Source organism: Hippopotamus amphibius, chromosome 3, assembly GCF_030028045.1.
Source record: "Hippopotamus amphibius kiboko isolate mHipAmp2 chromosome 3, mHipAmp2.hap2, whole genome shotgun sequence".
In the NCBI taxonomy this organism is placed as follows: Eukaryota; Metazoa; Chordata; class Mammalia; order Artiodactyla; family Hippopotamidae; genus Hippopotamus; species Hippopotamus amphibius.
The window spans coordinates 156,096,010-156,120,460 of NC_080188.1; the positions used below are offsets into that span (position 1 = coordinate 156,096,010).

At 37.0% G+C, this 24,451-nt stretch overlaps 1 protein-coding gene across 1 annotated transcript; it reads left to right on the forward strand.

Moving 5' to 3' along the window:
- Positions 1-2,889: 2,889 nt before the first annotated feature.
- On the forward strand, positions 2,890-10,788 carry LOC130849703 (C4b-binding protein alpha chain-like). Its single transcript, XM_057728831.1, has 4 exons — positions 2,890-3,048; positions 8,005-8,175; positions 8,949-9,124; positions 9,680-10,788. The coding sequence occupies exons 1-4, from the start codon at positions 2,964-2,966 to the stop codon at positions 9,833-9,835; spliced, it is 588 nt and encodes a 195-aa protein (XP_057584814.1). The 5' UTR covers positions 2,890-2,963; the 3' UTR covers positions 9,836-10,788.
- The last annotated feature ends 13,663 nt before the right edge of the window (positions 10,789-24,451 follow it).

The following is a 24,451-nucleotide window of genomic DNA, read 5'->3' on the forward strand; positions in this document are numbered from 1 at the left end:
TAAACCTATTTATGGGATAAAACTGTGTAGAACCAAGTACATTCACACGAGTATAAAAATTTCAATGAGTGGGTTGTATCAACATCAATATCATTCACATAGCAGCTCTTATGTCCTTTCTTGATTTGAGGAGAGAGCTAGTGCTTCTGTTTTCTAAATCTTAAACCCATTTCCTTACCTTCACCATGTCTACCTATTTATCTAGCTTACTTTGACAATTATTTAAATTGTTTAAAAAACACTAGGTTATAGTGGAAAGCACATATCTGGCTCAGATCTTGGTTCAGCCACTTATTGTTTGTAAATTTTTTGGCAAGAGTTAACATTTTTCAAGAAGGGGATAAAAAATTATAGGATCATTGTAAGATTAAATAGAATTGTTTATGGAAAGTGCTTAGAACATAATAGATGCTAAATGGATAGAAGGGATAATTCAAAATTGTCTTCTAGTGAAGGTTTTCAATTGCTTTTTTTCTAACTAATTATTCAGTAGTATCTTGGATTCTTTTTCTAAATTAAAGCAAATTCATGGTAGATTTATTTGCTTTCCTTCTTTTCTGGGAAGGTTGAAATTTGGTTGTTCTATGATCAATATTACACCATAAGTTACTCAGTTATCTCTGCTGACAGTCAGCACTTTGGATTTTGAACTCTTACAACATTCTGCAACTGAACTTGGTAGGAAGGTCGTTTTCAGGCATTTCCCAAAACTCATTGTCTTGTTTTAATAAACATCAGCATATTTTCAGTTATTACTTCCTATTAAATATAAAAATTATGCATGTAAGCATTTATCTTTTGCTGCTTTTGTGAGAAATATAACAAGACTGGATGTATCTTTTGGCTGATAGAATACATTCTGAATATTCTTAACTCTTTATTTATTTATTTATTTATTTTTTTTTGGGGGGTACATCAGGTTCAATCATCTGTTTTTATACACATATCCCCGTATTCCCTCCCTTCCTTGACTGAATATTCTTAACTCTTATGGAACCTTCCTCTCTTCATATTTAACCACTTCCAACCACTTCAAAGTCTGATGCATGCTTTTTCAGTGCTTCAGGCACCACTCTTCCCTCTTCTAACAGGTTAGAATGGCACCAAAGGGTGACTCACTAGGTGTCTTAAGTAAATCAAGAATAACAAGGAAAGTCCCACTCAAATATTGTCTAAGCAATTTTTTAAGCCCATTTATATTCCTGAGTCTTTTCATGCTTCTCTCTTCACACTAGGCTTTAGAACTTCAGGATGGAAATAACTTTCTCCATCAGTTTTTGTTTTGTTTGTTTTTTAATTTCATCCTGTTTCAGACCAAACTTATAACCAAAGTCAAAACTTTTCCTAATAGTTAGTGCTTCTCAGGAATGACTTCCTCTCACACAAATTTCCAGATTCCACTGGACTTAATGCTCAGCTTGACCTAACTCAAGTTTTGCTTTGCATTGCTGAGACCATCCACTCTTAACCAAAGTGCTTAAAAAAATCCCTTGTTTATCATTTTACTTAGAAATTAATTATTTACATTTCAAGATAGCAATTTCCCACTCCTGATATTAAGTAGGACCCTGTGGGGATCCTGGGCACAAAGCCTTTCTGTGTCCCCCATTTGCAGGAAATAGCCTTCATTCGGCCTCCATGACTTTCCCTGAGTTCCAATGGACAGATTCAAGCAGTTGTTAATTAGGGAAGGGAGGGGATGCACAAGACCTGGGAGAAACAGTCAAGAGAAACAATAGTTCAGGCTTGGGGCAAGGTCCAGGTTTCCCATCAAAGGATACACACGACAATATCTTTGAAGAGATTGGGAGAAGTTAACAATTAACGATGGTATCTGCCCACAAGACAGATCACTTGGAACTTAAAGGTTAATAATGCTGACTCCTACTTACCTTACCACCAACCCATCAGAAGAATGGCCACAAGCTGATCACGGCCTCTTTGAACTATTGCTATTAAATTTCTCACTATCCTCTCTAAGTTTGGACATATAATCTTTTGAGGAGGGAGCCTGCCATGTCCCCCTTTGCCTGGCAAAGTAATAAATCTATCCTTTTCTACTTCACCCAAAATTCTGTCTCCGAGATTTGATTCAGCACTGGTGTACAGAGAAGCTGAGTTTTTAGCTTCACACCTAGCCTGAAAAGAAAAGATTAGGGCTACACTTCTAAATACTCTCAGAGTTTCAAAAGTCTACTTGCTCCTGGCATTGGGTCTTGATGATAGCATTGTCAACTACAAATTGGCACTTGACATCTACCTTTACAAAGATTAAATCAGGTAACACTGCAGCTGCTGACTTTCAACACCCCCTGAAAGTTCAGTGTGGAGAGCAGAAATGAGGCACTCTGTGCTTTGGGAAAAACTGGCAGAACAGGTTTTCAGACAGTTAGATATTTTCAGGAGTTGATTTTATGAGCCCAATTCTTGTATCTCCTCATATGTAGAAATCACTGAATTCCTTCATGGTGACATCTGCTCCTCTTGGCTAGTAACTCTCACGAGACCCTCTGCAAAAATATGTGCTTGATTACAAGTACTCCCCCTTCACCAAAATCGCCTATTTACTGACCTTCCCCCCACCTCTTTGGAGCAGTTTCTCAGAGCTTTCTGAAATGCTGTCCCCTGGGTTATAGTCCTGATTTTGCCCCCAATAAAATTTAACTCACAGCTCTCATGTTGTGCTTTTTTTTTTTTAAAGTCAGCAGCACCAAGGTTTCTAGTGCCCTTAGTCTCAGTTAATTCTGGGAGTCCTAATTCTGCCCTCTTCTGCTTAGTTTCCTCCTAACTGAGAGTTCAGCACAGATCTCTATTTTACCCCAGGGTTTTGCTGACTGTTGTGCAGCTGAACTCCACTTTGGAGAGTGTTGCTGCTAGTTCACTCTTTCCCCTCCAGACATTTTCAGGTGAAATCTGAGATCTTTGAGCTTCTGTTGGTGCAGGACTGGTTTTCAACACTCACCATGAGGACTGTGTCAGGGAGCAAGTCTCCAGTTCTGTACCTGCTTGGGATTCTGACCTTACTCCTCTGCCCCACCAGCCTACATGGTGAGTAAAGTAGTTGTTGTTTCTCAGGGCCCCAGGAAAGCAGTTAGAGAAGTGCTCAATTAATGGAGAGAAGGTAGTTTAAACCAATCAATTGCAAATGTATTCTTTCCATATTAGGAATTTTGAAAGTATGATCAAATTGAAGTAATTTATACTACTTTGTGGGAGGTATAATAATTTGTTTTATTAATGTTAATTTCAAATAACAAATTGCCTTAACTTCCATTTTATTAATGGAATGATTGGATTTGAATATATTTTCAAAACATTTAAATAATTTTGGGTTTATACTATTATTATTACTAGAGAAAATAAACCCAACAGTTTTGCATGAATTCCTGGGGGTCTGCTCTAGTAAACAGATAATGAATTGTGGGGATGAAATGTACAGAATGGGGAATATAGTCAACAATATTGTAATAACCTTGTATGGTGACAGATGGTAGCTAGATTTATCGTGGTGAGCATTTTGTAATGTAAATATGTTGTGCACCTGGAACTAATATGATGTTGAGGTCAATTATGCTTCAATTAAAAAAAAATGAATTGCAAGTAACTTCACTTTCTTATATACAAATATGAACTCCCAAATGCTTATAATTTCTTAATTTTTAAATTAGTTTATTATCCTCAGTGATATTTTTATTTTTAATCATCATATTTTTACTATCTATTAAGCAAAAGTGAAATTGTAGCTGTTATCACTAATTCTGAGAAAGTTAACTAGAGTTTAAAGTCATAGGTTATATGTAAAAAAGCTCTCTGTAAATGATATTTTAGAAATGTAAAGTTTCATTTTTTGCAGTTGGGTAATGTTCATAAATTAATCAGCATTGAGAAGATTTGATGATGCCTGTAAGACTCCATGGGGAAATGGGACTAGAGCATTTTATTATGTTTTATATAAATGACTATTCATGCATTAAAGGTGATTTTTTATTAGAAAATATTTCTTTTTTTCCTATGGATAATTTAAAACATATACAAAATTCCGTATGCTTATTACCCAGCTTCAGCAATTATCAACTCATGGCCATTCTTGTTTTATCCATATTCACATCCATTTTGCCCACTTTAAGCTATTTGGAAGGAAATCCTTTTACTTCTGAATATTTTAGTATATATCTCTAAAAGCATTCTTTTTAAGAAACAACCTCAAGCCGTTATCATATGTAAAATTAAATAATAGTTCTATAGTATCAAGTATCTAGTTAGTGTTCAACTTTTCCTGATTGCTTTATTTATAAATGTTTTTGTAACTGTTTATTTGTTCAAATCAGAATCCAAATGAGGTCTACACATCACAATTGGTTGGTACATCTCTTAAGTCTCTTTCAATGTGTAGGTCCCTTCCTTTTTTTGTATGATTTTTTTATCTGAGTTAATTTCTAAGGAGGATATGGAGGTATCTTTAGTTTGAAGGCTTCTTCTGCAAAAAGATGAAAATAATTGAGAGAAGGCTGGAAATTAGGCAAAAGAATCAATATAGGATTATAAACTTCTTCAAGTGTTTGGCTGGGAATTGGACCTGATGATTTCTTTTTACTTATTTAGTAAGTAATCACATCTCCTTTCGTGTGTGTGTGTGTGTGTGTGTGTGTGTGTGTGTGTGATGTATTTATTCTACCAATTTTCCATGTTCATCTTTGAATTTCTTTTTCCATTTTGACTAAATCAATGAAGAAAGGCCACATATCATTGGTCAAGAAGTCTTGTGAGCTATTCAATTATTTTTTGGATAAACTCCTTCCTTTTCATTCCCTTAATAATTCCTCGATTGTTTATGGAATTATGTCTTTTACTCAGTCTGTTGTTTAAAACCGGTCATACTCTGATTCCAACTTTATAGCCTATCTCTCATACTTCTCCCTCATATGATTCTCAGGTCAAATTAGCCTACTAGTCAACCATAAATATTTCCATGTGTTTTGCTCCCTCTCACCCTTGCTAACATAATTCTCCCTCAAAATAAAATGCTTCCCACCAATGCAGCTACCTATCCAACTCCAATTCCTGTCCCTAGGAGGCATTTTCCTGGCACACTTAATCCATAGTATTCTTTCTCTCTCTTCCTATATTACATATTTTCTGCTTTCTTTTGACATTTGCCATACTCTGCCTGGTATTTTGACTTAGCTATTTATATGTTATGTATTAGTATCCTAATGAGATGCAAATATGCTCCTTAATATTCTCCATGGAGTTTAGTGCAACAACTTTATGTCTATTGTGTTAATAAAAATTGATTTCATATGAGGATCAGTAAAGGCCATACTTGAGCTCTAGACTTTCTGCATAAGTAACAACATCACCTTCACACAAATATGTATTTTGGAGCTACCCTTTTCAGAGGAACATGCTAAGTGTCTGTGGCATGTAGAGGTATGAAATGTACTCCTTGCTCTCAGGATGCAAAAGTTGGAATAAAGATATGTCCATCTACCTATCTGTCAACACAGATACAGACCTGTCCATCTATTTATCGATCTGTTGACACAGATACACACACACACACACACACCCCACCAATATAACTGACAAATCAGTGAGACAGAAAATAGAATGTCATTAAGAGCACAGATTTTGGAGGCAGACCTGAAGTACTTCATTCATTGAATGGCCTTGTGTGATTTATTTGCTGAGGCTTTCTACTTATACTTTATTGATTAGGTTAGTCTGTTTCTTCATCTGTACATGGGGGTGATAATGACACTTAAGTAAGGTTTTATTTTTTAATTAAATGGAATATTTTAAGTGAAGTGCTTAACACAGTACACAGATAGATACTCCTGTTATTACTAACAAGAGTTATATAGTTCAGAGAAAGCAAAGATTGTTGTGTGCCAGGGGTAGTCAGGGACATTCACAGATGTAATAGTGTGATTTATAAGAAAAAAATATTTTTTGGTCATTCAGAAAATATGTATTTGGTCTTTGTCCATGCTTCCTGGCTCACAGCTCCTAAAACCCTGATAATATCCTAAGTAATGAGGACAACAAAGGTGTCTTTTGTTATATTAATGAGCTAACTTTGGGACACCACCTAAAGATGGGGGCTGGTTGCCAGTCATATGATTAGAGGGTTGGAACTTTCAGTCCCACTCCCCTACCTCCAGTGAGGATGCAGGGGCTGGAGGTTGATCAATTGCTAATGGCCAATGATTTAAGTAATCATGCCTATGTAACAAAGCTTCCATAAAAACCCAAAAAGATGAGACTCAGAGAGCTTCTGGGTTGGTGCAGGGAGAGTGGTGCACCTGGAGAGGGCATGGAAGTTTTGTGCCCCTCCCACGCACCTTGCCCTCCGCATCGCTTCCATTTGGCTGTTCCTGAGTTATATCCTTTTACAATGAATCTAATAAGTAAAATATTTCTCTGATTTCTGTAAGCTGCTCTAGCAAATTAATTGAACCCAAGGAGGGGATTGTGGGAAATTCTGATTTATAGCCTGTTGGTTAGAAATTCAGGTAACACCCTAGACTTGAGACTGTCTTCTGAAGTCCAAGGAGGAGGTTGTTGGAAACCCAAATCTATAGCCCGTCAGTCAGAAGCACAGATAATACCTGGGCTTGTGACTGGCATCTGAAGTGGGTATCAGAGGAAAGAGTCTGGTAGGACTGAACCCTTAACTTGTGGGATCTGACACTATCTCTGGGTAGTGTCAGAACTGAGTTAAATTGTAAGACACCAGCTGATGTCTGAACAGTTGCTTGTTGGAGGCATGGGGACCCCCCCCCCCATTTAAATTGGGTCCAAGAACATCCCAAAGAACAAAGACAGAGGGAATTGAATTACATGGGGGGGAGGATCAAGGGAATGGTCAGGAGAAAAGACTGCATAAGTAAAGATACAGACTTGTGGACACAGGGCAGGATGGGAGAATGCTCACTGAGCATGAGTTTTCAATAAGAAAAGCCAGGAAAAAGTTTCAATGAGAAAACCCCAGGGTTACCATATGGCTTTAATCTTTTATTTATAGAAGATACAAAATTATGAAAGCTTTTCCAGTCCTAATAAGACATCTTCCCTGAAATCTCTTTCCCTAAAATTTTCTGTATTTACCAATGTATTACAATTTTTAATTAAATTCTCCAACAAGGTCTTACGAAATTTGACATAATGTCTTTAATATGGACTAATTCTTATTTCATCATCCAAGTAATTAAAAAATGTTTTCTAAGATTCTCTTCTATAAAAGATCCAAAAATGCAGAGTCCTCTTGGAATTGGTGGGTAAGGTGGTGGTTGGGGATTCTGGGTTTGCACAGTCCTTAGAAGGTTTCACAGAACAATGTCTTTTGATCACAAATGTTTCTTTAGTAACTTCAGTTAAAAAAAAAAAAAAAAAAGAGTCCTTTGTTGCTGACTCAAAGTTTTATCACTGGAGGTCCTCCATTGTCCCCAAGCAGCCCATTCTCCCAGCTGAGGCAGCATATTACCAAAAGCTTGGTCTGCGTGGAGCTGAACTGCAATGACTCAGCCCTTCTCTTATTGTATGACCTTGGGCAAGCTACTTTGCCCCTGTGTGTTTCCTCATGTATAAAACATGGATAATAATAATGCCTACCTCATAAGTTTGTTTGGGAGAATTGAATGAGTTAATATCTATTAAATGCTTCGAGTATTGCCTGGCACATTATAGTAAATGCTTATACACAGATTTGTTAAATATTGTTAAATATTTAAATTTATTGGAAAAAATTAGTTCTATACAAGGTAAGGAGTCAGTTCTCTTTCCCCCAGATACCCATATACATACCCACTTTCCATAATTTCCAGCCCCATGGTAATAGAGGTGCACACTCCTACTTTGCGAATTATTCCAATTTATCTTATGGGCAATAAAATTGACTGGGAAGGATAAAAGTCTTCCAATTGATCACCTTAGTTGAATGCTGTTTTGTTTAATGAGTCGAAAAAAACCTCTCTCTTTTCTCTCTCTCTTTCACCATTGAAGGTTGCAGTTCACCACCCAGAATTAAACATGGACACTTTAGATATACTAATACAGGACTATCATTAACTGATGTGGTCGAGTATGAATGTCAGGAGGGATATATCCTTGTGGGAGAGGCTAAAATCACCTGCACGTTTTTCAAATGGTCAGCACCGGCTCCTCAGTGTAAAGGTAATCCCAGTCCCCTGGGGGCAGAGTAGCACTGAGTGGATAGAACCACTGTGGAGAGGTTCAAAAGTGACTCTGAGAGGAAGCATCCTCCCAGCCAGAGGAAAATTTATCATGTGCATGTGCTTGAGCCTGAGTGAGGTCCACTGTGGTTTAATTCCAAATATCCAAGAAATATCTCCCTCAGATTCTAATACAGGCCAGAACATTTTATGAGACAGTTGACCGATGAGGTTGACCTCCTATTGGGAAAGCAGAATAAGAAAAATGTTCCTGAAGGTTATTTACATCATTTCACTCATAATAACTCCAGGAGTTGAGTTGCTGTCACTGTTTTCACTTTACACAGGGGAAAACTGAGGCAAGAAGAGAGGTCCTGTAGTGCAGAAGTAAAGAGCTCAGAACAACCCCTGGGTTCTCACTCTGGCTCTGCCATTTAAAAGTTGCTGTGTGACTTGGGGCAAGGCATTTAGCATTCCTGTGTCTTAGTTGCCTCATCTCTAAGATGGAAATAGCCATAGTGCCTTCCTCACAGAGTTGCTGAAAGCTTACATGAAATAATGTATGTAAAATGTTTGGCACATAGGTGATTCCAGCCAGAGCTCAGTAAATATTTGCCAGTGTTGGTAGAAGTAGTAGTAGGAGTGGATCAATAATGTAGAAAGAAAAAATAGAGTGCAGCAATATTTTTTATCCCTTTTTAATGATATTATCAGCATTAAAAAGTGTTTTCTCTGAGATACTTAAGATACTAAGAAAATGTATCTTGATTACAGCTCTGTGCCTAAAACCAGAAATAACAAATGGAAAACTGTCTGTGGAGAAGGCTCAGTATGTCAACCCTGAAGCTGTCACCATCAAATGTGACCCTGGCTTTAGGATAGTTGGTTCCCAGAATATCTCTTGCTCAGAGAACAAATCTTGGAGTCCGGATGTACCCAAGTGTGAGAAGGTGAGTAATAGTGAATTTTATGTCTTATGAAACCTCAGAGTAAATTATAGGAAAATGGGATGGCTCATAATATAGAAATAGTATGTCCTAAAGGTCTATCTCAGTTGTGGGGTTAATTTGTAAGGTGTTTACTGGCCCTTTCCACCTTATAACAGGTCATCCCAGGTATGTGAACATAAGTGTCTTATTGACCAGATATCTAGCCTTTGGTATTTTCTCTGATAAATGATGTGCTTTTGCTCCATTTCTAGTTAGGAGAACTAACATGCTTGTTGCTCTTTCAGATGTTTCCTGGGATTCACTCGCTGCTTACACTCCCTCTATGCTTGGCACTGATACTGATTACTACTTAAGAACAGATTATGGATTCAGCTCTCAGGGAAATATTTTGCTAGGATCCAAAGTATTTTTTCTAGAGTTTCTTGCCCGTCAATCACTCCTAGGGTTATCCTTCATCTTCCAGTCTTCCTTCTGCCAGAAGACTTTCTGAAGAAGCACACCCTTTACAAGGATAGGGAAACTTTCTGAAATCACCCTTTTGGTTTCCTCTTTCAGGTAGGCACTAAAGGTTGTAAGAAAGTCTTCGAAGGCCAAAATCTCTTACAGTGTCTCCCAAATCCCTTGAACTCAAAAGTGGCCCTGGAGTTATATAAATTGTCTCTGGAGATTGAAAAACTGGAGGGAGAAATAAACAAAGAGGAAATTGCTTGAGGCTTCTCTTGGATACATGCTCAAGAAAGAAGTTACAGTATCCATATACTTCGCTATGCAGGAGAGTTCTTGCCCAATACACAGTATCTTTTACTTTACTAATTTTTGTTATGTCTTTCTAATTATCCTTTGAATAGCTGTGATTCCTGATGCTCATAATTCACATCTTCTCTCTTTTTGGTCCCTGGGGTTGGATTTATCAACTTTATTGATACATGTTTTATGGCTTAGAATGTAGCGCTTGCTAAATGTTCCATGTGTTCTTGTAAAGACTGTGTATTTTGCTGCTGAGAGGCACTTCCTATAAAGGTCAATTAGGTAAAGTTGGTTGCTAATATGGTTCCAGTCTTCTCTATCCTTGCCGATTTGCTGTCTACTTGTTTTAGCAATTATTGGGAGAAGGGGTATCAAAATTCTCCTTGTAGGTTTGTCTGTCATTCCTTGCAGCTGTTAGTTTTTGCTTCATGTATTTTTAAGTACTATCATTAGAGGCATAAATGTTTAGAATTTGTATGTCTTCATGATAAATTGATTCTTTTATTATTGTTTAATAAACTTCTTTATCTTTCATAATGTTCTTTGTTCTCAAATACACTCAAACATATGTCTGATATTAATATAACCACTTAACCTTTATTTTTCTGTAAATTTCTGGAATTCTGAGAGCCAAAAGTGTGTAATTTTCAGTAGCTACATTTCAAAAGTAGAAATAAACATTTGAAATTAATTTCAATAATATATTTTATTTTACCCAAGTTTGCAAAATATTCTCATTTTGACAAGTAATCAATGTAAAAGTTATTAGTGTTGTATTTAACATTCTTTTCCCCATACCATATCTCCAAAATGTAAATGTATATATTTACAGGATATCTAAATTTAAACTCACCATGTTTGAAATGCTCAGTAACCACATATGGTTAATGACTATCATATTATATAATGTAATTCCAGATTTTCCACAATATAGATGTTAACACATATTAAAATAAAATTTGTGTTTGTGTTTTCATAATTCTGGTGATTATATTTGAGTTTGTAAGTATACCATAGAATCTGGAAGCCATAAAGAAGAAAACTACAAGAATGAAATGCCAGATACAAGAGAGGAGGATGTTTATCTAGGAGTAGATTATGAAATATTACAGGAATGCTAGTACTTAGAGTTAAGGAGTAATTGAGGTTAAAATAACTCAATGCTCTAATTCCTTCAGCTCTTGAAAATTCACACAATAATGGTATGTTACCCAAATTTTAAATATTGAGTTCCTGATTCAGAGACCATTTCTATAATTGTGTACAAACGTGACAGAATTTTATTCCAAGCCATACAGAGCAGCTGTTTTGTGCTATAGACACCAGTGCAGATTTGGGGAACTGGAGATGATGCAGTGCTTCTAAAGTGTCCTGGTGGGAGTGGGATGAGTATATTGAGTGAATAAACCACCTACGATCAGAAAGCTATTTAGAGGAAGCATCTTGTGGCAGATGACAAAGAATGGCCACAGATGCTTCCTGTTCTTGTATCTACATCCTTAATAATACCTCCCATTGGAGGTAGAGGCTGTCTTCATCCCTTGAGTTTGGGCTGATTTGTCATTTGCTTTGGCCAATGGAACAAAAAATAGCAAATATGATGTAAGCAGAGCCTTGCAAATCACTTTGTGCATTAGGATTCCCCCTATTGCTGCCCTTGGAACCCTGTGTCCACCACCATGTGAATAAGTCCAGGCTAACTTGCTGGCTGATGAAAGATATATGCCCCTTCCTTGCCTCAGCTGATAGCAGACATGTGAGGCAATGGCAACTAGCCAGTCTCCAGCCAACTCACCAACTGACCACAGGCACTTGGGAGCTAGTCTAACTGAGATCAGCTGAGCTTGAGCCATACCAGAAAGACTGCCCAGAAGAATCCTTGCTCATAAATAGTTTTAGGCAACTACCTTTTGGGGTTGTTTTGCAGTAAAAGCCAATCAAAATACTTTTCTAATATGTTTGCAGTTTGCTAACTTAAGCCACAGAAAAGATTGAAATTGTCAACTTGGCAGTTATATCAAGTTATCATCCCCAGGCACCTTGCAGGGCTTATTATATGTGGGACAGATTCAGCAGCAAAGGGCTGATCTAGGCTTTGACACATGAAATAATTCACTTTTTGTTGTTTTGTAGAGGTGGCCATTGGTCTGGCCTTTGTAGTGGACTACTCGAGCAAAAATGACAGAGACCTTGAAGGAAGAGGTCAAAGTGCTCACCTGATACATTGTTTCCAACACATGGGAGTAAACCCCAACTCAGGACTTGAGTAGGGGTGGAAAGGAAGTGTGACAGAAGGCTTGTTCTCTTACTACTGCTATAGACTGTCTGATACCAAGAGTTTCTCTCTGTAACAGTGTGAGAGAAATGTGACAAGTGAGAGTACAGACTTCTCCATGGTCCTAACAAGTCAGGCTAAGCAAGGAAGCAGGAAACAACAAGGGTTTCAGAGATGCTACATGCAATGCCCTGGGAGAGCAGTGGTTCAGGGTGAGGGGAATGAGGGAGATAAGGCTATGTCTCAAAATAACACTTATAGAGAGATTAGCTCAAGAAGGCAGAGTAGAAGGGTGTGTGCTCACCTCTTCTTGTGAGAGGACCATAATCACAACTCACTGCTGAATAACTATCAACAGAAAAATGCTGGAACCTATCAATAAAGATACTCTACACTTAAAGACAAAGGAGAGGCCACAGTGAGATGGTAGGAGGATCACAATCATGATATAATCAAATCCCATACCCACTGGGAGGGTGACTAACAAACTGGGAAAGAATTATACCACTGAAGTTCTCCCACTGGATTGAATGTTCTGAGCCCTGTGTTGGGCTGCCCAGCTGAGGTGGTCTGTCAATGGGAGGAGGAGTCCCCAGAGAGTCTGGCTTTGAAGGCCAGTGGGGTTTAATTGCAGGACTTCCACAGGACTGTGAGAAACAAAAACTGCACTCTTGGAGGTCACACGCAAAGAATGATGTGTACCAGGACCCTGGGGAAAAAAGTGGTGACCCTATAGGAAACTGGGCCAGACCTACCTGCTAGTATTGGAGGGTCTCCTGCAGAGGTGGGGGGCAGCTATGGCTCATTGCAGAAACAAAGACACTGGCAGCAGCAGTTCTGGGAAGTACTCATTGGCATGAACCCTCACAGAGCCTACCATTAGGCTCATCAAACAGCCTGTAGGTTCCAGTGCAGATCATCTCAGGCCAAACAACAAACAAGGAGGGAATACAGCCCCACCCATCAGCAGACAAGTGGATTAAAATTTTACTGAACATGCCCCTACCCGTAAGAGGGACAAGACCCAGCTCTATTCACCACCAATCTCTTCCATCAGGAAGCTTGCACAAGCCTCTTAGATAGCCTCATCCACCAGAGGGCAGACAGCAGAAGTAAAAAACAAAACAAAACAAAACAAAACAAAACAAAAAACTACAATTCTGCAGCCTGTGGAATGAATACCACAATCACAGAAAATTAGACAAAATGAAATGGCAGAAGATTATATCCCAGATGAAGGAACAAGATGAAACCCAAGAAAAACAACTAAGTGAAGTGGAGATAAGCAATCTTCCAGAAAAAGAATTCAGAATAATGGCAGTGAAAATGATCCAGGACCTCAAAGAAAGAATGGAGACAAGGATTGGGAAGATGCAAGAAACATTTAACAAAGAACCAGAAGAACAAAAAAAAATAATCAGTGACGAGCAACACAATAATTGAAAAGAAAAATACACTAGAAGGACTCAATAGCAGAAAACTGAGGCAGAAGAACTAATAAGTAATGTGGAAGACAGAATGGTGGAAATCACTGCCACAGAACAGAATAAAGAAAAGAGAATGGAAAGAAATGAAGAGAGTCTAAGAGACCTCTGGGACAACATTAAACATACCAACAATTCACATTATAGGGGTCCTAGAAGGGAAACAGAGAGTGAAAGGACCTGAGAAAGCATTTGAAGAGATAATAGCTGAAAAATTCCCCAATATGGAAAAGGAAAGAGTCACCCAAGGCCAGGAAGCACAGAGAGTCCCAGGCAGGATAAACCCAAGGAGGAACACACTGAGACACATAATAATCAAATTGACAACAATTAAAGACAAAGAAAAAATATTAAAAGCAACAAGGGAAAAATAATAAATAATATATGAGGGTATTTCCATTGGGCTATCAGCTGATTTCTCAGCAGAAACTCTGCAGGCCAGAAGGGAGCAGCAGAATATATTTAAAGTAATGGAAGGGAAGAACCTACAACCAGGAATACTCTACTCAGTGAGGCTCTCATTGAGATTTGACAGAGAAATCAAAAGTTTTATAGACAAGCAAAAGCTAAGGGAATTCAGCACCACCAGATCAGCTTTGCAACAAATGCTAAAGGAACTCCTTTAGGCAGGGAAGACACCAGCAACTTAAAACAGCCTTGTACACATATAGACTGCTATATCAAAACCTCTTGGGAACAACAAACCCCAAAACTACAATTGATACACACACACACACACACACACACACACACACACAAGGCAACCCAAACACAACACCAAATATGGTCATCAACCACAAGAGAACAAAAGAGGAAGAAAAGAAGAAAAACCTACAAAAACAAACCCAAAACAATTAAGATAATGTGAATAGGAATATACACATTGATAATTACCTTAAATATAAATGGATGAAATGCTCCAAGCAAGATATAGACTGACTGAATGGATACAAAAGCAAGACTCATATATATGCTGTCTACAAGAGACCCACTTCAGACCTAGGGACACATACATTGAAAATGAGGGGCTGGAAAAAGGTATTCCATGAAAATGGAAATCAAAAGAAAGCTGGAGTAGCAATACTCATATCAAACAAAATAGACTTTAAAATAAAGAATTTTTTAAGAGACAAAGAAGGACACTACACAATCAAAGGATCAATCCAAGAAGAAGACATAACAATTATAAATATATATGTGCCCAACATAGGGGTGCCTCAATATATAAGACAAATACTAGCAGCCATAAAGGAAGAAACTTACAGTAACACAATAATAGTGGGGGATTTTAACACCCCACTCTCATCAATGGACAGATCATCCAGACAGAAAATCAAGAAGGAAACACAGACCTTAAATGACACATTAGACAAGAGGGACTTAATTGATATTTACATAGAATTCCATCCAAAAACAGCAGAATACACATTCTTCTCAAGTGCATAAGGAACATTCTCCAGGATTGACCACATGCTGGCTCACAAAGCAAGCACTGGTAAATTTAAGAAAATTTAAACCATATCAAGCATCTTTTCCAAACACATGCTATGAGTTTAGAAATCAACTACAAGCAAAAAAACTGTAAAAAACACAAACACATGGATCCTAAACAATATGCTACTAAACAACCAATTGATCCCTGAAGAAATCAAAAAGGAAATAAAAAAAATACCTAGAGACAAATGAAAGTGAAAGTACAATGATCCCAAACCTATGGGATGCAGCAAAAGCAGCTCTAAGAAGGAAGTTTATAGCAAGAAAATATTACCTCAGGGAAAAAGAAAAATCTCAAAAAAAATAATAATCTAACCTTACATCTAAAGCAACTAGATAAAGAAGAACAAACAAAATCTAAAGCTAATAGAAGTAAATAAATCATAAAGATCAGAGCAGAAATAAATGAAATAGAGACAAAGAAAACAATAGCAAAGATCAATGAAACTAAAAGCTGGTTCTTTGAAAAGATAAAATTGATAAACTTTTAGCAGAGTCATCAAGAAAAAAAAGAAGAGGACTCAAATTAGTAAAATTAGAAATGAAAAAGAAGTTACAACTGACATCACAGAAATACAAAGGATCATAAAAGACTACTACAAACAACTGTATGCCAATAAAGAGGACAACCTGGAAGAAATGGACAAATTCTTAGAAAGGTACAATCTCCCAAGACTGAAACAGGAAGAAATACAAAATATGAACAGACAAATTATAAATATTGAAATTGAAACTGTGATTTAGAAACTCCCAACAAACAGAAGTCCAGGACATGATGGCTTCACAGGCAAATACTATCAACATTTAGAGAAGAGCTAACATCTATCCTTCTGAAACTGATCCAAAGAAATTGCAGAGGAAAGAAAACTCCTAAATTCTTTCTTTGAGGCCACCATCACCTTGATACCAAAACCAGATGAAGAAAGAAAAGAAAATTACAAGCTAATATCACTGATGAACATAGGTGCAAAAATCCTCAACAAAATACTAGAAAACCAAATTCAACAATACATTAAAAGGATCATACACCATGATCAAGTGGAATTTATTTCAGGGACACAGGAATTTTCAATATTTGCCAATCAATCAGTGTGATATATCACATCAATGAATTGAAGAATAAAAAACATGTGATTATCTCAATAGATGCAGAAAAAGCTTTGACAAAATTCAGCACCCATTTATGATTAAAAACTCCCCAGAAAGTGGGCATAGAGGGAATATATCTCAACATATCTGACAAACCTACAGCAAAAATCATATTCAACAGTGAAAAGCTGAAAGCATTTCCTCTAAGATCAGGAATAAGACAAGGATACCCACTCTCACCACTTTTATTCAACATAGTTTTGAAAGTCCCAGCTATGGCAATCAGAGAAGAAAAAGAAATAAAAGGAATCCAAGTTGGAAAAGAAGTAAAGCTGTCACTATTTGCAGATGACATGATACTGTACACAGAAAACTACCAGAACTCATCAATGAATTTGGAAAATTTGCAAAATTAACACACAAAACTCTGTTGCATTTCTATACACTAACAATGAAAGATCCGAAAGAGAAATTCAAGAAAAAACCTCATTTACCATCACATCAAAAAGAATAAAATAGAAAAAAGACAGTCTCTTCAATAAGTGGTGCTGGGAAAATTGGACAGCAATATGGAAAAGAATGAAATTAGAACACTTCCTAACACCCTACACAAAAATAAACTCCAAATGGATTAAAGACCTACATGTAAGGTCAGACACTATTAAACTCCTAGAGGAAAACATAGGCAGAACACTCTATGACATCCATCAAAGCAAGATCCTTTTTGACCCACCTCCTAGAATCATGGAAATAAAATCAAGAATAAACAAATGGGACCTCATGAAACTTAAAAGCTTTTGCACAGCAAAAGAAACCATAAACAAGACTAGAAGGTAACCCTCAGAATGGGAAAAAATAGCTGCCTATGAAACAACAGACAAAGGATTAGCCTCCAAAATATACAAGCAGCTCATGCAGCTTCATACCAAAAAAGCAAATAACCCAATCCACAAATGGGTGGAAGACCTAAATAGACATTTCTCCAAAGAAGACATACAGATGGCCAACAAACACATGAAAAGATGCTCAACATCACTAATCATCAGAGAAATGCAAGTCAAAGCCACAATGAGGTATAACTTCACACCGATCAGAATGGCCATCATCACAAAATCTGGAAACCAGAAATGTTGGAGAGGGGGTGGAGAAAAGGGAACTCTCCTGCACTGTTGGTGGGAATGTAATTTGGTACAGCCACTATGGAAAACAATTTGGAGGTTCCTTCAAAAACTACAAATAGAACTACCATATGATCCAGTAATCCCACTCCTGGGCATATACCCAAAGAAAGCCATAATCCCAAAAGAAACATGTACCATAATGTTTATTGCAGCACTATTTACAATAGCCAGGACATGGAAGCAACCTAAATGCCCATCAACAAATGAATGGCTAAAGAAGATGTGGCATATATATACAATGGAATATTACTCAGCTATAAAAAGGGATGAGATGGAGCTATATGTCATGAGGTGGATAGACCTAGAGTCTGTCATACAGAGTGAAGTAAGTCAGAAAGAGAAAGACAAATATTGTATGCTAACTCACATATACGGAATCTAAAAATGGTACTGATGAACTCAGTGAGAAGAACAAGGACTCAGATGCAGAGAATGGACTGGAGAACTCGAGGTTTGGGAGGGGGTGGGGAGTGAAGGGGAAGCTGAGACGAAGTGAGATAGTAGCACAGACATATATATACTACCAACTGTAAAATAAATAGCCAGTGGGAAGTTGTTGTATAACAAAGGGAGTTCAACTCGAGGATGGAGGATGCCTTGGAGGACTGGGATGGGGAGGGTGTGGGGGACTCGAGGGAGAGTGGGGGGGAGTCAAGGGAGGTGGGGAATGCGGGGATGTGTGTATGGAAACAGATGATTGGACTTGGTGTACCCCCCAAAAATAATAAATAAATAAATAAAATTAAAAAAAAAAAAGCAAAAAACTAGAAACAACAACCACCTGAGAAATGGCTGCCTGGACAATGGTGGCCTAAAATAAATAAATAAATAAATAAATAAATAAATAAATAAATAAAATAACTAGGAATAAACCTACCTAAGGAGACAAAAGATCTGTACTCCAAAATCTATAAGATGCTGATGAAAGAAACTGAAGATGATACAAACTGATGAAAGATATATTATGTTCTTAGATTGGAAGACTCAATATTATCAAAATGACTATATTTCCCAAGGCAATCTACAGATTCAGTGCGATCCCTATCAAATTACCAATGGCATTTTTCACAGAACTAGAGCAAAAAATCTTAAAATTTGTATGGAGACACAAAAGACCCTGAATAGCCAAAGCAATCTTGAGAAAGAAAAATGGAGGAATCAGGCTACCTTGTATCAGACTATATTACAAAGCTATAGTCATCAAGATAGTATGGTACTGGCATAAAAACAGAAATATAGATCAATGGAACAGGATTGAAAGCCCAGAAATAAACCCCCACACCTCTGGTCAATTAATCTATGGCAAAGGAGGCAAGATACAATGGTGCAAAGACAGTCACTTCAACAAATGGTGCTGGGAAAAGTGGAAAGTTACATGTAAAAAAAAAGAAATTAGAAAATTCTTTAACACCATACACAAAAATAAGCTCACAATATACTAAAATCCTAAATGTGAGACTGGACACTATAAAACTATTAGAAGAAAATAGGCAGAACACTTTCTGACATAAATCACAGCAATACCTTTTACAATCCAGCTCCTAGAATAATGGAAATAAGAACAAAAATAAACAAATGGGGCCTAATTAAACTCAAAACTTTTGCACAGGAAAAAACCCCATAAATGAAACAAAAATATAACTCATAGATTGGGAGAAAATATTTGCAAATGATGTGACCAACACGGGATTAGTCTCCAGAATTTACAAAGAGCTCATGTGGCTTAATATCATCAAAACAAACAACCCAATAACAAAATAGGCAGAAGACCTAAATAGATATTTATCCAAACAAGACATACAGATGGCCAAGAGGCACATGAAAATGTGTTGAACATCACTAATTATTAGAGAAATGCAAGTCAAAATTACAATGAGGCAACCTCACACCAGTCAGAATGGCTATCATCAAAAAATCCACAGACAATAAATGCTGGAGAGGCTGTAGAGAGAAGGGAACCCTCCTGCACTGTTGGAGGGAATATAAACTGGTACAGCCTCTATGGAGAACAGTACGGAGGTTGCTTAAAAAAACAAAAAATAAAGCTACCATATATCCTGCAATCCCACTCCTGGACATATATCTGGAGAAAAACATCATCTAAAAGGATAAATGCACTCCAATGTTCATTGCTGCACTGTTTACAATAGCCAAGACATGGAAGCAACCTAAATGTCCAATGACAGAGGAATGGATAAAGAAGATGTGGCACATATATACAATGGAATATTACTCAGCCATTAAAAGGAATGAAATAATGCCACTTACGGCATGTGGACCGACCTAGAGATTGTCATACTCAGTGAAGTAAGTCAGATAGAGAAAGAAAAATATAGTATGATATCACTTATAAGCAGAATCTAAAAAGAAATCATGAAAATAAACTTACTTACCAAATACAAATAGACTCAGAGACTTAGAGAACAAACTTATGGTTACCAGGGGGAAAATGTGGGGTAAGAGATAGTTAGGGAGTTTGGGATTGACATGTATACACTGCTATATTTAAAATGGATAACCAACAAGGACCTACTGTATAGCACAGGGAACTCTACTCAATATTATGTAACAACCTAAATGGGAAAAGAATTTGAAAAAGAATAGATACATGTATATACATAACTGAATCACTTTGCTGTACACCTGAACAGTAGAATATTTATACTCCAACATAAAATAAAAAGTAGAAAAAAAAGCCATAGCCCTATTTTTTAAAAAAATTGCAAAAATAAACCATTCAGTTATAAGGCAAAAGAAAAAAAATCCCAAAACCCACAATTATACTTTGTCTTCTTCCAATTTCTCTGAGAGAGAATTGTGTAATAGGTTTGTTGAATAATGAATAATTTTGAGAGGGAGGTAGGCATGAATAGAAAAAAAATTTATTAGAAAAAGTCAGAGAAGATGTGAACTGCACTTACAAGGGCCATATATCTGAAGCACGGGTCTTTGGAAGGGGCTTAGAATGCCCAGCCTAGCCTTGGGGGAGGAAATGGACCAGGGAGCCCACATGATGCCTTCGAAAGCTGTGCAGCCTAGGAATAAATTTAACCAAAGAGGTAAAAAACATGTACTCTGAAAACTATAAGACTCTGGAGGAAAGAAATATAAAACAACACAAATAAATGGAAAGATATATTGTGCTCATGGAGTAGAAGAATCAGTATCCTTAAAATATCCATACTACCCAAAGCAACCTACAGATTCAATGCAATCCTTATCAAAATACCCATGGCATTTTCACAGAACTAGAACAAATAATTTTAAAATTTGTATGCAATCACAAAGGACCCTGAATAGCCAAAGTAATTTTGAGAAAGAACAAAACTGGAGGTATCATGCTGCCAGACTTGGAACAATACTACAAAACTATAGTAATCAAAACAGTATGATTCTGACACAAAAACAGACCCATGGGTCAATGGAACAGAATAGAGGCCAGAAATAAAACCATGTTCATATGCTCAATTAATCTATGACAAAGGAGGCAAGACTACACAATGGGGAGAAGACAGTCTTTTTAAACAATGGTTTTGGGAAAACTGAACAGTGACATGCAAAAGAATGAAACTGGACCATTTTCTTATACCGTATACCAAAATAAATTCAAAATGGATTAAGGACTGAAATATAAGTCATGAAAGCATAAAATTCCTAGAAGAAAATATAGGCAGTAACCTCTTTGACAACAGTTTTAACATTTTTTTTTTTTGTATATATCTCCTTAAGTAAGGATAACAAAAGCAAAAATAAACAAATGGGATTACATCAAACTAAAAAGGTTTTGCACAGCAAAGAAAACCACTAACAAAATTAAAAGACAACCTACTGGGGCTTCCCAGGTGGTGCAGTGGTTAAGAATCCTCCTGCCAATGCAGGAGACACAGGTTTGATTCCTGCTCCAGGATGATCCCACATGCCACAGAGCAACTAAGCCTGTGAGCCACAATTATTGAGCCCATGTGCTGCAACTACTGAAGCCCACGCACCTAGAGCCCGTGCTCTGCAACAAGAGAAGCCACAGCAATGAGGAGCCTGCACACCACAATGAAGAGGAACCCCCACTCACCAAAACTAAAAGAAAGCCCGTGCACAGCAAAAAAAGACCCAACACAGCCAATAAAATAAATAAACAAATAAATAAATTTAAAAAAAGACACACAAAAAAAGACAACCTACTGAATGGTAGGAGATATTTGCAAATGATATATTTGATAAGGGGTTGATATCCAAAGTATATAAATAACTCATATAACTCAATTTCAAAACAAAACAAAACAAAACAAAAACCCCAATCCGATTAAAAAATGGGCAGAGGACTTGAATAGACATTTTTCCAAAGAAGACATACAAATGGCCAACAGGTACTTGAAAATGTGCTCAACATCACTAATCACCAAGCAAATGTAAATCAAAACCACTATGAGATACCACCTCACACCTCTCAGAATGGCTACTTTAAAAAGAGAAGAAACAAGTATTGGCAAGGATGTGGAGAAAAGGGAACCCTCATATGCTGTTGGTGATAATGTAAATTGGTTCAGCCATTATAAAAAACAGTATAGAGTTTCCTTGAAAAAATAAAAATAGAAATACCATACGATTCAGCAATTTCACTTCTGGATATTTACCCAAAGAAAACGAAAACACTAATTAGAAAAAGATATATGTACCCCCACGTTCATTGCAGAACTATTTACAATTGCCAAGATATGGAAGCAACCTAAGTGTCCATCCATGATGAATGGATAAGGAAGATGTGAGATATATATATATATATATATATATATATATATAAAGTTCAGCTGTAAAAAAGAATGAAATCTTCCCATTCTAGCCACAGGAATGGAACTGCAGGGTACCGTGCTAAGTGAAATAAGTCAGACAGAGAAAAACAAATACCATATGATTTCACTTATACATGAAATCTAAAAAACAAGACAAATATAGTCAATAACACTAATAACTTTGTATGATGACAGACAGTAACTGGTCTTATTGATCATTTCATATGTATAAAAATATTAAATCACTATGTTGCACATATGAAACTAATACTGTATGTTAATTATAACCCAATTTAAAAAATCATCTTTAAAAAAAGGAGCAGCAGCAACAGCTGCAAGAACTTGATGTGATCCTTCCCTGGACCACAGGGAAGTTGGTAAGAAATAGGTTGGCTTTTATAGCAAACAATCCCCAAATTTCAAGGGCTTTACAAACAAGATTTATTTCTTGCTATCGCTGCATATCCTTCTTGGGTTGGCAGGGGGAGCTCTGCTCTGGGACCTATGCAAAAGAAGCCTCTGCTGTAGGGTGAAGGAACAGGACAATCAGGCGGGCTTAAGACTGCACATTTTACTGGCAGAAGCAGATCACTTTAAGGGACCTTTAAAGGGAACAAAGAACTATCCTACTCTGTGTCTGGAAGCAGAAGAATCAGAATCATTGGTGAACCACACTAATGACTACGTTACTAGGACTACTGAAATTTCCAGCAAATTCTATAAATCACAAATGCTCATTCTTTTTGGGTTTCTTGTGCATGCCAATCAAGGGCAATTTCTTAGCTGGTCACACATGAAGCAGAGATTATTTTAACAAAAATAGATGGAAAAGCACAAGCAGGGAAGTCAGGAGGATGTATGGACCACAAGATTCAACAGGAGGGGTATGAACTGTTGTTCAGGCCAAGGTTATCTGTAAAAGTAATAAACTGATTATCAAATGTTTATCAATAGAGGACTGATTTCACATATAGTGCACTTATAAACAGTGTAATTTATTTATTCACTTACCAAATATTCATAGAGTGCCTACCATGTGCCAGGCACTGTTCTAGGCACAGAAGATAGAGCAGTGAATGTTAAAAAGCCATTAAAATTAAATGTAGGTATTAAAAAGAATGAGGTGTACTTATATGCACTGATGTGGAAAGATATCTAAAATGTATTAAATGAAAAAAGCATGTTTCAGGACAGCATGTATCACAGGATTCCGTTTGTATAAGAAATTCTTATACATCTCTATATATCACATACATGTATACATAACCTTATAGTGATTATCTCAGGGGTATGTATTTGAGAGATGGTTAGGAAGAGAAAGCATTTATCTGACATTTTGTATTTATGTAAGTGAGTGGTTTATATATATATAATATATAACAATAATCATAATTTTTATGTAAACTAATAATAGTAGAAAACTGCATAATTTTGAAGACCAACAAAAATTACATTTGGCTGCTAAAGAAAGTAAAGACAAAGAGAAGACAGTAGCTGAAGCAGGATGTCAGGTTAAGGAATAAACTGCTATGCTAGACAAGAGGTGGCATGGAGGAGACGGATAGGAGACCAGCCCAAGTTTCTTGATAAAGCCACAGAGGACGAAATTCAGAGCTCAGCTGGAGAAAGTGACCTCATAAAAGAGGATGGACATCTCCATTTTATAGGGGGAAAGAGGAAAGAATGGGTGGGGGATGCTGCTTATTTGTATATGAAACATTATTTATTATAGCTCTGCTTTCCTACTGAAGTAAGAAGTAAGTCCACCTTCTCAAAGAGAGGGAAGAAGTAGGGAGGTCTGCACTTCAAGAAAGGCAGACAAGGATTAAAAATGTTGTAGAACAAAAATGACAAAGACAGAGAGACAAAGAGATTTCCATGAAGGATATATGCATTTTCAAATTTCTAATCAATGCCAAGTCTATTTACCTGCCCTGTCATCACAAGCAGAAAGTCCCCAAGCAGAAGGCTCAAAGGGCCTCAGAGGGCATTCTGTTTCCCATTCCAAGTCTTTGACCGTGGCAGTGATAGCTTGGTCCTGACTGGATCTCAGTGGGACCTCCAAATCTGTCAAAAGCTGGCTCCACAAATATCACCAACACAACCTATTGATATGTCAAAGCTGTTTATTGCTTACTGCATTAAGAGAATGATGCCTCGCAAAGCTTTGGCAGTGTCTCAAAGAGGGAAAGGTAAGGGCAGAATTTATTGAGGTTTGAACATTTAATTCAAGGCAGGTCTTTCAAATCCTCAGTTAGGATTGGGTGAAG

Coding starts and splice junctions, on each gene's coding strand:
- LOC130849703 (XM_057728831.1), top strand. CDS start 2,964: ATGAGGACTGTGTCAGGGAGCAAGTCTCCAGTTCTGTACCTGCTTGGG. Junction 3,049..8,004: donor CTGCCCCACCAGCCTACATG/GTGAGTAAAGTA, acceptor TCACCATTGAAG/GTTGCAGTTCACCACCCAGA. Junction 9,125..9,679: donor ATGTACCCAAGTGTGAGAAG/GTGAGTAATAGT, acceptor TTCCTCTTTCAG/GTAGGCACTAAAGGTTGTAA.